This window comes from Podarcis muralis, chromosome 9 (genome assembly GCF_964188315.1).
Source record: "Podarcis muralis chromosome 9, rPodMur119.hap1.1, whole genome shotgun sequence".
NCBI classification, from domain to species: domain Eukaryota; kingdom Metazoa; phylum Chordata; class Lepidosauria; order Squamata; family Lacertidae; genus Podarcis; species Podarcis muralis.
In genome coordinates, this window is record NC_135663.1 from 14412947 (window position 1) to 14425347 (window position 12401).

General features: G+C 43.2%; 1 protein-coding gene across 5 annotated transcripts in view; it reads right to left on the reverse strand.

Moving 5' to 3' along the window:
* Positions 1-12401, reverse strand: part of WDFY3 (WD repeat and FYVE domain containing 3) — a 135930-nt gene that overhangs the window by 63542 nt on the left and 59987 nt on the right. For all 5 annotated transcript variants that reach the window (XM_077933798.1, XM_077933801.1, XM_077933799.1 and 2 more), the window contains 5 exons: positions 11926-12026; positions 9441-9659; positions 8471-8652; positions 5160-5391; positions 1451-1611 (listed from right to left, as the gene is read on the reverse strand). In XM_077933798.1, coding sequence (XP_077789924.1) covers positions 1451-1611; positions 5160-5391; positions 8471-8652; positions 9441-9659; positions 11926-12026 — 895 coding nt within the window. The remainder of the gene's footprint in view (positions 1-1450; positions 1612-5159; positions 5392-8470; positions 8653-9440; positions 9660-11925; positions 12027-12401) is intronic.

Genomic DNA, 12401 nt, shown 5'->3' on the forward strand with positions numbered 1-12401 from the left:
AGAAGGAAAACTGATCATTTAGAGGGTTTCTTCAGCAACACAAAGTGGTTAATATATTTTCATGAAGTAGCAGAATAATGCTTAGTCCCGTTCCCCCCCCCCCAAGGTTAAGGTTAGGTCAATTCTGAACACCTGAATTTTGATTCAAGGATTAGCGCAGGCTGAGCTGTGAGGTAGCAGAACCAGCGGCCTAAAGAGGCAGTGGAAGTATTTCTCTTGGAAGTTTTAAAGGACAGGTTAGCAGATATGGTTTAATCCTCTATTAATTTACAGATTTGAGTCAACTCTTTGTGCGTCCATATAGATAGAGGCATCATAAAAGGAGACCAGAGGTGGCTTCCGTAAAAATGCTAAGCATATATTGGGTCCTGAATTTCATTAAACCCAACGTTCTCCAGTTCTGTCAGAGTATGACTCTCTAAAATTTTGAAGTAAAAGCAGATGCTAAACCTATATGGAAATCAAAATGAAAAACAAACAAACAGCTGATCTTACAAAGCCCAATTTCCCATGGTCATCTCCCACTTTGCACTTACATGATTTTTTCATATCACACTTTAGCAGTGGCAGACCCAAGAGAGGGAGGTTAAATTAGAAATACCCAAATATGTCTACAAAAAGTCTAATAGCTTTCCTACTCCGCAATATTGTATTGTCATAAGAACACACTTTACTAGCTACTAAACGATCACTGCTATATTATCATTAATTACTATAATAAATAAAATTATCAGTAAAGATAATTATTATTACTACTGACATCGAGCTGGCACCTTCATTATACTCTTTTTGGAGCCGGCTTAAAACATTTTCTTTAGGCAAGCCTATCCAGACACCTAGATGTGTTTTACTATCCAAAACCATTCAAAAGAAAATCATAGTTATTAACTGTTTTTACTAATATTTTATATATTTTTGTAAAGAGGTTTTATTACCATCAAGGAGTATATGAATTTTGTTTAATAAATTAAAATAAAGGCATCTACACACAAGCTATTAACAACTAAGAAAATTAGTTCCAACTGTTTTCTCTGTTTCAGCTTTAAATGCTTGCTGCAAACTTTTCTCTTCCGCCAGACATCTGCAGACACTTAAGAACACATATTTCCACAACAGCTAATTGATGTTTGATTTAAACTTTTTATATAGCTTTTACTGTGTGGTTTTATGTAATATTGCTGCAAACCGCTTTGATTTTTTTATTTAAAAATAAATAAATAGCCATATATAAATATTTTGATAAATAAAATACACGAATAAAAGGTTAACGCCTTAGTCTCAATTCAGCAGCCCCAGCACACATGCATATCTTCCAGTATTAACAGTGCTGGTGCATGCTCTCTGTTAATGTGTGTGACATCCAAAATTACATGACATGGCACTTCCTGAGTTAAAATCATAAAACTAGCCAGATCGTAAAGTCTTCTTCAACCTGAGTGTTCCAGCTTACCTGCTTGGCTATGGCCTTACTGTCCAGTTTGTTATAAACTTTTCTAATCCTTGCCACTGTCAGTGACGAAACAGAGAGTGCATAGAGGCCAAAAGAAACTTTCTCTTCTGGGACCAACGATACTGGAGACGGGCTGACTCCTTCTGGTTTTGAATCCTTGCCTTCAGAATGAGAGAAACACATTTCACTATGAGCTGATGCAACGTGGTGGATAAGACAATGCCCTGCCTTGCCCAGTGTTTTGTCTCCCACAGTGACCACCCAGACCTGGTAAGGGCACAAACAGTGGCAGGAATTCAACAGCCATCTCCTTGCTGCAGTTCCGCAGCAACTGGTACTCAAGCAATAATGGCCCCTGAAACTGGATGGTAAAGGCATGTAAGCCAGTGTGCAAAGTGCAATGTGTAAATGCTAAAGAACAATGTTAATTAATTCTGTGGAAAAGGTGGTTCAAAAAAACTATATTGCGCGGGGGGGGGGCAATTTCTACTAGCTAAACTCCAAGCTTTTACTATCTCGAGCCAAATTAATAAATTCTCAGTTTAAAGTATTATATCCCATTTTAAGATTGCACTAAAATTATCACGAAGTAGCTAAATTGTATTTTGTGCACCTTTGAGGTCTTGTCCCCTTTTGTTTCTTTGCAGGTGCCAAGTTACAATAGTATATATACTAATATATATGCAGGTTTTGGTGTCCTCGGGTGTCTTCCCGTGTAAAAGTTGGGGTGTCTAGGCGACGTTTCGACGAGGTCTCACTCGTCATCTTCAGGCTGGTGCTTTCGGCTTCTTGTTACTGGAACAGAGCAGGATCTCAGTGTTTGAGTTCCTATAAATACTGTTGAGGAGGTGTGGTGTATAGCCTCCAATGTTCTGGGCCGAGAGGAAGTTCCCAGGCTAGTGTGCCTTTTCTTCTTTTCTTCCTTAATTGCTTGAGGGATATCTTGAGTGATTTCTTGAGTGATATCCTGAGTACCACTTAGGTGGGTCATTAGGTGTGGATTAGTTGCTAAAGCCTTTGTGTCTTGACCTCTTGAACTTTGTGAAGAGTTTTTCTGAGAAGATGGCTGTACTGCACTTAGTTGTGCTCTGGCTTGGCTTCGTGTATAGGGGCGAGCTGTGGTTTTGTGGCCTGTGCCAGCCAGATCTGTGTAGGGATTGCAGGGGGGTGCAGCATCCGGAGGTGCCACCATGGTTTGGCTACTGGATGGTGTCTGTAATTTATCTGTGGAGAGGGTCTGGGTTTGGGTCTGGTGTGGTTGATTGGTGATGGCGTTCTGTGTGCCTCTGGATCTGGTGTCAGTTTTTGTGGGGAGGGCTAATTTCCAGATGTCTGGCAAGCGGGATGTGTCGTCACGCTTGTTCATGTTGTGAGGGTGTTTCTCTATCTCGATGGCTTCCATGATTATTCTCTTGTGGTGATGTTCCATGTTAGAGAGCAATTTGGAATCTGCAAAATTAATTTCGTGTCCTGTTTCTTTCATGTGTTGGAAAAGAGAGGAAGTTTTTTCTTCTTTTTTGACGGCATTCTTGTGTTCTGCGATACGTGCATTTATTCGTCTGTTTGTTTGTCCAATGTACGTGGCTGGGCAGACTTTGCAGGGTATTTCATAGACCCCTTGGTTTTCCAACTGGATTTTATCCTTGGGGTTTCTGAGGATATTGGCTATCTTTTGGTTGGCGCAAAAGGCTGTTTTGATATTGTGTTTATGGAGGATTTTGCTAATTTTATCTGTAGTGCCCTTGATATAAGGAAGGAGGGCCATGCCATTGTTTTCTTCTGTGTCTTGGTTTTTGGGGGGTGTTTCTTTTTGGATTAGCTTCATAACCCTGTTTTGCTGGTATCCATTGGCAATTAACACGTTTGAGAGATTCTGTAACTCAGTTGTCAAGTGGTCTTTGTCAGCCAGGTGTTTGGTTCTGGAGATGAGAGTCTTGGCTACGGAGTTTATTTGTGCAGGGTGGTGGTGTGATTGTGCATGTAAGTAGCGGTTGGTGTGTGTTTTTTTCCGGTAGATAGTGTGTCCTAGGGAGCCATCAGGTTTTTTGTAGATTAGGACGTCAAGGAAGGGAAGTTGGTTGTTGGCTTCTATTTCCATAGTGAATTGTATTTTGGGGTGTAGGCTGTTGAGATGTGTGAGGAAGCTGTCCAGTTTTTCCTTCCCGTGTGGCCAAATTACAAAGGTGTCGTCAACATATCTGAGCCAAAGTTTGGGTTTGTGTTCTGACTTGTCTAAAGCATTGGTTTCAAAGTGTTCCATGTACAGGTTTGCGATGACCGGTGAGAGGGGTGATCCCATAGGTGCTCCTTCTATCTGTTTGTATCTTTGTCCATTGTGGATGAAGTACGTGTTGGTTAGGCAGTGGTTGGTCAGGTCCAAGATGTATTCGGGGGGATTGTATTTGTTTTGAATGGCTGTCAAGGCTTCATTAATGGGCACTTGTGTGAAGAGAGATACAACATCGAAGCTCACAAGTAGGTCATTGGGATGTAGGTTTTGCTTCTTTATTGTTTCTATGAACTGGAAGGAGTTTGGAACGTGTGAAGAGATGGATTCTGCATAGGGCTGAAGTTGCTTGGCGAGAAATTTAGCGAGATTTTGTAGAGGTGAGCCTATGGAGCTGACTATTGGTCATATATATATACACACACACACACACACACAATATATATATACACACACACACATACACATACACACACACACACACACACACACACACACACACACACGCTTTCTTTAAAGCCCTTCACGGCCTAGGACCCTCGTACCTAGGGGACCGCCTCTCCCGTTATGCCCCACGGAGAGCCTCAAGGTCCATAAATAGCAACACCCTAGTAGTCCCGGGCCCTAAGGAAGTTAGATTGGCTTCAACCAGAGCCAGGGCCTTTTCAACTCTGGCTCCGGTCTGGTGGAACGCTCTGCCTCATGAGACCAGGGCCCTGCAGGATCTGATTTCTTTCCACAGGGCCTGTAAGACAGAGTTGTTCCGCCTGGCCTTTGGCTTGGAGCCAATTTGATTCCCTCCCTCCCTCTCTTTCTTTTCCTTTCTCCTCCTGTGATGAGGCTACATTTTAATATTTTAATGTTTCAATATTTTAATGTTGTATTTTTAATTTTGTTTTTAAGTTGTAATCATTTAACTTGTTTTTATTATTGCTTGTAAGCTGCTCTGAGCCCGGCCTTGGCTGGGGAGGGCGGGGTATAAATAAAAATTATTATTATTATTATTATTATTATTATTATTATTATTATTATTGAATAAATTAATTCTACTCCAACCTGGGGGGCGCGGGTGGCGCTGTGGGTAAAAGCCTCAGCGCCTAGGCCTTGCCGATCGAAAGGTCGGCAGTTCGAATCCCCGCGGCGGGGTGAGCTCCCGTTGTTCGGTCCCAGCGCCTGTCAACCTAGCAGTTCGAAAGCACTCCCGGGTGCAAGTAGATAAATAGGGACTGCTTACTAGCGGGAAGGTAAACGGCGTTTCCGTGTGCGGCTCTGGCTCGCCAGAGCAGTGATGTCACGCTGGCCACGTGACCCGGACAGCGCTGGCCCCTGGCCTCTTGAGTGAGATGGGCGCACAACCCCAGAGTCTGTCAAGACTGGCCCGTACGGGCAGGGGTACCTTTACCTTTTACCTTTTTACTCCAACCTAAAGCAAAAGAGAAGCAAACAAACAAAAAACACCACACCAGGATAACTTTTACTTACATGGCATATATACAGCTTGAAAGCTTCCAACATAGTTTGGTCCTAGTTCATAAATCGTGCTAACACTTGATGGAGGCAAGACCTCTTCTAAGAAATGGGTTGGCCCCAGGCGCCAAACAAGGGATGAGAGCTGGCGTTGAGCAGGTGGCGAGCCTATATAGGTGTAAACTGTGCTGACTACTGGTGGATTAGCACAACTTGAACCACCAGGACTACTGTGAATATAATGAAGCTGTAAAATAAATACCAATGCTGATCAGAAAAAAACACAACGCAATTTTTTTAGCATACGGTACATAAATTCATTTAAACATTAATGGAAGTCTGTAACAGAATAAGAAGCTACACAAGCTGACTATGATTGGACCACATGTGCTGATGGCAAACATTTTGAACATTCCCTCCAGAGGGAATTTAATCTGGTTAAATTTGCATATATTTGCATATGTATATAAAGTATTTCAGCATGAAACTGTCTTTCCAGGCATACTTTCAAGGAAGAAAGGCTGCTTTTTAAAGGTTTTTACAGTATCAGAAAAAAAGGTACAAAAAATGAGAAAAACAACCTTGAAAATTTAGCAACACGTGTTACTCATTTAATGCTGCAATCCTATGCACACTTACTGGAGATAAGCTTCACTGAACAGCTAACATCTGAGTAAGCATGCACAGGAGTGCACAGAACAACTGCATCTTTAGTGAATGCACCATCCATTCAATGAAATATTTAAACAAGGAAATTCCTCTCTGACAAGAGAGCTAAGAACACCTCTGGCAGTAAGAACACATGCGATATTTGTGTTTAAAAATACACACAGATGCTCAAACATAAAATAAAAAGATTACAGTGGTGCCCCGCCAGACGAATGCCTCGCAAGACGAAAAACTCGCTAGACGAAAGAGTTTTCCGTTTTTTTAGGTGCTTCGCAAGACGAATTTCCCTATGGGCTTGCTTTGCAAGACGAAACATCTTGCGAGTTCGTTTCCTTTTTCTTAAAGCCGCTAAGCCGTTAATAGCCGCTAAGCCGCTAATAGCCGCTATGCCGCTAATAGCCGTGCTTCGCAAGACGAAAAAACCGCAAGACGAAGAGACTCGCGGAATGGATTAATTTCGTCTTGCGAGGCACCACTGTAATTCTTTTCCAAGTCCATCCAATCTGAATATTCTCCAAATCACGTACATGTACTGATATAAACAAATGGTTCAAATAAATCAATCCATCATCTCCCCTGTCACAAATCACTCAGAGGTAGGACCAGACACATAACCCCTCTAACCCGTAATCCAAGGCATAAAACAATGTCCTTCCCAAACACTTAAAATGTTGGAATTGATCTCCTTCAAAACACAACCAACACAAAACCCAAAATCATATAATTCCTTCACACTCCCTGCTTTTCCCTGCCTCCAATTAAAGTTATCATTTCATATCTTCTCCATCGTGACTCCATCCTTCTCTCCTGGTGATGGCTGGCTAGTGGCAGCAGGAACAGAAGCAGTAGCAAATGAAACAAGTCTCACATGACCAAAGTGAAGTATTGCCCACTTCAGAACACACTAGGGTTCTTTGGCAGGAAAGGTGCAGAAGCAGTCACTCACTCAAGGAGGGACAGAAAGAGGGGGGTCTCCTCTTTGTCTCTGGATAGGGCTGTGGTGGTGATTTGCTGCTGCTCTATGTACTTGCGTGGTGCCTCCCTGCCCAAGAATCCATAACCCAAAAATGCACAAGGAGGATTGATCAAGTTCTCAACAACTTTCAACCTCCTCCTTCTCCATCACTCTCTGACTAAAGAAAATAATAATAAGCAACATCTGGGGCTGGTCTTGAGACTTTCTCAGTCATTTTTTGCACAAGCGCCTACCACAGGGAAGAAAAAGAGAGAGGTGAAGGCAACTGAGAAGCAGCGAAACATGAAACTCAAGGGAAAGGTTCCATAAATCACACGCAACAGAGATAAATCTAAAATGCACCTAGAATGGACACCCAGCCAGATGGATGGGGTATGAATAATAAAATTATATTAATTATTATTATTAAAATTACAAAAGGTTAATCTACTGGAAATGCACACTCTGCTTCATTTCAGCAACCAAAATGCCACTTCACTTGATTCATCCTATTTTGCTTGTTGATTGGCATTAAAGAGTTATATCACCAGAAAGGAAACTTTCATGCTTCTTTCAATAATACCATGTTACATTGAATACCAGAAGGTAAATTTGAGATACATAATGAAATATGCAAAAAGGTAAACTATTGTTACTGGAAGTATCTATATACCAGCCATCTATTTATGATGCCAACTGTTATAGGAAGAAGATACGAATACAGAATAGAAGCTTAATCACTCTGCAAATGGAAATGTTCTGATAAGCTTTTAGCCGGAAAGGTGTGAGAATGTTGCCCTATTAACTAGCTGAAAGAAGGGCTGGGAAACCTCTCATTAGTTTGTCAGCTGAATTAATCACAACAATACCTAGCCCACTTTAAAGAGGAGGGATCCACTAGTCAATTTTAAGGAAACATGATAGATACCTCAGCAGCACATTTCCGGGCTTGAGTGACACATTAGTTCTGCAAAAGAATGCCACACAGAACTGGTTGTGGCTAATGTCCCACAGACTGGGACGGCTGCTACAATGATAGGCTTTTGCAAACTGCTGAAAGCTTTCGGCTGAAAGATCAGAGATGCTGTATCATCCATCGAACCTGACTTTTGACATCACTGATTTAAATAATGCAGAGGGGACTATATACTGCTAAGTAATCATTTATTTTCCTACATGCTTCTCCTGTGCTGTTTTCTTAATAGCTTTTTGTCTCAGGTACAGAATTGGGTTTGTGGTGTGGGATGGTTCACTGCGTTTGTGATTGAGAGAGACAGCCTACTCCCTCTGCTAACCAGCTATTCAAGGCTAGTCATCTGGAAGAAATTCCCCAAGGGAAGCAAGATAACTCTAGGCCTTTAAAAGAAGATTTCAAAAAACCAGTAGTATGGACCCCACGGTGACAGAATACCTGGAAAGAAGGTCCTGATCATGGCAGCAAAAACTGTGCTTTGATCTCTGATCACTGATTAACACTGATCTCACATGCACCCACAATGCACAATGAGAAAACACCCATTTCACTTTAACAGCTGAACCATGAGTTCAAAGCCAACACCATCAGAAACTCAAGGCAACCACTCCAGGTTGCACACAAACCTCAAACACAAAACATGCAAAGGTGGTAACACTTCAGAGTGCTTGAGGTCCTTCGCATACATTATCTCAAGTCAGAATCAGAATGTCATTGCATTCAACTTACCTTCACAGTGTTTATCAGCTGCCCATCAATGTAGAGTGCAGCGGTGCTGTTTTTCAGCATGCCTTTGCTCATGACCAGAACCATATGATGCCACTGGCCTTCCACTATATGGTCGCCGCAACGAAAACGAGTGCAGCAAGGGAGGATTTCATAGCAGGAAGATTCTTCACTGAAGTCATCAACTGAGGACAAAAGAAAATTAAATGGCAGCTCCTATTGCCATATGAATATATACATTAATTGAACAGTCGTTGTATTCTGCATCACTTGCAGTCCTCATCAAAAGCAGCCAGACATCCAGCACAGTGCTATAGCCCAGTGGCGTAGTGTGGGGGGTGCAGGGGGGGCCGGCCGCACCGGGCGCAACATCTGGGGTTAGGGCAAATCCACAGGTTAGGGGGCGCAAATCCACGGGTTAGGGGGCGCAAATTACTTGCCTTGCCCCGGGTGCTGACAACCTACGCTACGCCACTGCTATAGCCTCAAGGTGAAGAGTGGCAAGTAACAGAGTAAAAATGTTATGGAGCACAATTTTTATTTTTAGTGCATCAATAAAGCATTTGATTCAGTGCCAACTAAATTAAGATTTAGTACTGTACATTCAGACCTATCCGCTCCCCGCCCCCCTTTTTTAATATTAAGAATGTTATGATTTGGGCAAGTTATTTGAATTCAGAAATGCGGCAGTTAAAACTTTTCTTAAAGCAACTGTTGATAGAAGGGAGGAAAAACTGCAATCCTGGTTTGAAGAAAACCCTGAAATCAATTATTTCCCAGTTCAGATGTCACAGGGGGAAATGTGGTTTAACAAATCAGGAAATCTAATGCTGAAACTGGGCACATAAGCGGGGAAAGGACCGCCCAAGCTCATGACTCCATTCTGGTTGGTGGGGGGAGCATGGGCTTTATGCCTTATTGTCACAATAACACGGAATGGTGAGGAATATATGCTGCACAGTGTGCTTCTTACCATAGTTCTGAAGTAGTTCTTCTTTAGTTGAAACAATCAGTGACCGGTCTTTTGCAGAAAGGACAATGGCAAGGCATATATAGTGCTGCTCGGAGCTGTTTGCCCGTCTTACAACTGTAAGTAACCTGACTGGGTGATGATTTGGAGCTGTACTGAAATGTTCTATGCAAAACCAACTTGAATAGCTCAATCCAGATGGGGGTGGGAAAAGTCTCTCTCCTGTAAGAAGGGAGGGAAAGCTAGATGTGAAGGCAAATGAACACAAGGAGAACAGGCAATGAAACTGACCCTGAAACACAGTCTTGTATCAGGGGATAATTCTAAAGCTACCACCTTGAGCGAAAGACAGGAATGAAACTGGGGCCCCTCCAAGGCAATGGAGCCAGACAGAAGTTTCCTGTGGGATGACCACATTCCTGCCTTCAAGCACTAGGAGGAGCAAAACCCAACTGGGTCAAGTATGAAATCACAGTAGAAAAAGCCTAAACATTACAGTTCTTCAAAAACTTTGAATACAGTTTCTCCAAATTTGTAGCTGTTTGTGAAGTGAGAATTCTGAAAAGGTGGTAGAGGTTGTGGCACTCATCTCGCTCTATAGGCCGAGGGAGCCGGCATTTGTCCATAGACAGCTTCCAGGTCATGTGCCAGAGCGTTACCTATTTATCTACTTGCACTTTGATGTGCTTTCGAACTGCTAGGTGGGCAGGAGCTGGGATGGAACAATGGAAGCTCACCCTGTCGCGGGGATTTGAACTGCCGACCTTACGATCGGCAAGCTCTAGGCTCTGTGGTTTAGACCACAGCGCCACCCACGTCCCTTCTGTTTCTACAGTAGTATATATCAATTAAAACAAAAGGTCACATTTTATTAAACCTTTTCTGCGTGCTCACACCAAGAATGCTATAGAACAGGGTGGCTAATCTGTTTTCTTTTTCGTTTTCTTTTTGTTTTTGGATTTTACAACATAAAGTCCCCCCCAACCCCACAAGACAATATTCCAGCTCTCTCTCACCGTCTCAGATCACAGCCAACCAGGGATCAGACTGTGAGTGAGATGGTATCATGCTATGTAGCCAATCAGATTTGATTATGAAGCAATGCCAATGAAGACAAATGAAGTGGCATTTTCCCCTGCTGGGGAGGGGCATGTGCCTGTTCCCCTAGCAGAATATGTCGGGGCAGGACAAGTTGCTTTATTGTTTTGGCAATATGAAGACATATTCCCTACAGAAATTCAAAGAATACAGTTGCCCGGTTGCCTTGGAAACTGAGAAATGTCCTCCCTTTCACTTCCCTTGCCGTGGTATTCAGATCTGCATCTAGCTAACACCACGTCTTGCTGTGATCTGCTTTTGCACTTCCTTTGTTATGGTGTGGCAAAACAGGGAGCATCATCCTAGTTACAGCAAGGATGCTTTCCCTCCTTCTACATGCTGTTTCAAGTCTCCCCCACCAATCTTCCACAAGGGGGGCTGCTTTGTGAGGAGCAAGGAAATGTTCACGCAGCTCGTGACCCCAGTTCAGCTCAGCTCTAATAATTAGATAAATGCACAACTCTGGATTCTTTCTACCTAGTTGGGGGGAAAGCAGGGGAATAACAGGTAGAGTTGAGCATGCTGCTCATTTGCGTTGGCTTATTTTTAACACTGGCTTAATGCAAAGGCAGCTAACCCACAGGTTGAGCTGGATGCAGCCAGCATGCCACATGGGAGGCGCTCAGAGTGGCTGGGGAAACTCAGCCAGATGGGCGGGGTATAATTAATTAATTAATTAATTAATGCCAAACCAGCCCCCACAGCCTTATTTCTCTAGCTTGGCATTGGTGATGCTCTGCGCTATTATCAGGAAAGAAAATTCCTCTGCTGGCTCAGTGACAGGGTTGAGGGGGCTGGAAGTCCTGTATTTTACTCTTCACAGAACCTTCTGCAAAATGTAAAAAGGCAGTGTCTCCCTCCACCCACAAAGGGGTGGGGGGATGAATTAGGATGGGAGTGGTTTTGCAAGAGCGCTCATCCTGCCTTGATAGACAGAGCTCTATGTACAGGTGTAGTGAGTATGTGTGCTACCAGTGTGGCAAGGGAGTGTGTGCATATAATAAATAGCCATGTCCACTGCTGATCACCAAAGCAGCCCTGGGATGTAAAAGGTTAATCGCCCCTGGCAACCAGCTCCACGTAAGAACTAAGTGGCTCTTCTGCCACTGGGTTATTTTTTTTCTGTGCCTATGCTTAGCATTACTTTCATCATATCAAAAAGTCCTCTGCAATTTTGGCTGCAGGAAACATTTTGCAGTAGTCTGATGGAGCTCCATTACAATAAACATAGCTTTTTTCCCTGTCGCAATCTCGTGGATTCCTAGTGCATTCAAGAGGATTTATTTACATAAATTAAAAGTAAACTGAGTCAAGAGTACTTATAGGGCTGCTTTCAGAAGATGACAGATGCACCAAATACATCCCGTATGGCTATGGCAAAGGGACTTACCGGTTCCAATTCCACTGACCACAGTGCCATCAATAAGCCCAGTTGTGACCACATTGTTGGTAGGTGCATTATGAGGGGCCAAACTTGGTAAGAACAGACAGCTGTTAAATAAAGATCAATGAGTTACGAACAGTACTTCCAGTCAATATCCATCAGGTGTTATCACTTAGTCCATGGCAGGGAACAGAGAGAGTCTTTTAAGCAAGGTAAAGGCACCCCTGACCATTAGGTCCAGTCGTGACTGACTCTGGGGTTGCGGGGCTCATCTCGCTTTATTGGCCAAGGGAGCCGGCGTACAGCTTCCGGGTCATGTGGCCAGCATGACTAAGCCGCTTCTGGCGAACCAGAGCAGTGCACAGAAACACCGTTTACCTTCCCGCTGGAGCGGTACCTATTTATCTTGCACTTTGACATGCTTTCGAACTGCTAGGTTGGCAGGATCAGGGACCGAGCAACGGGAGCTCACCCCGTCACGG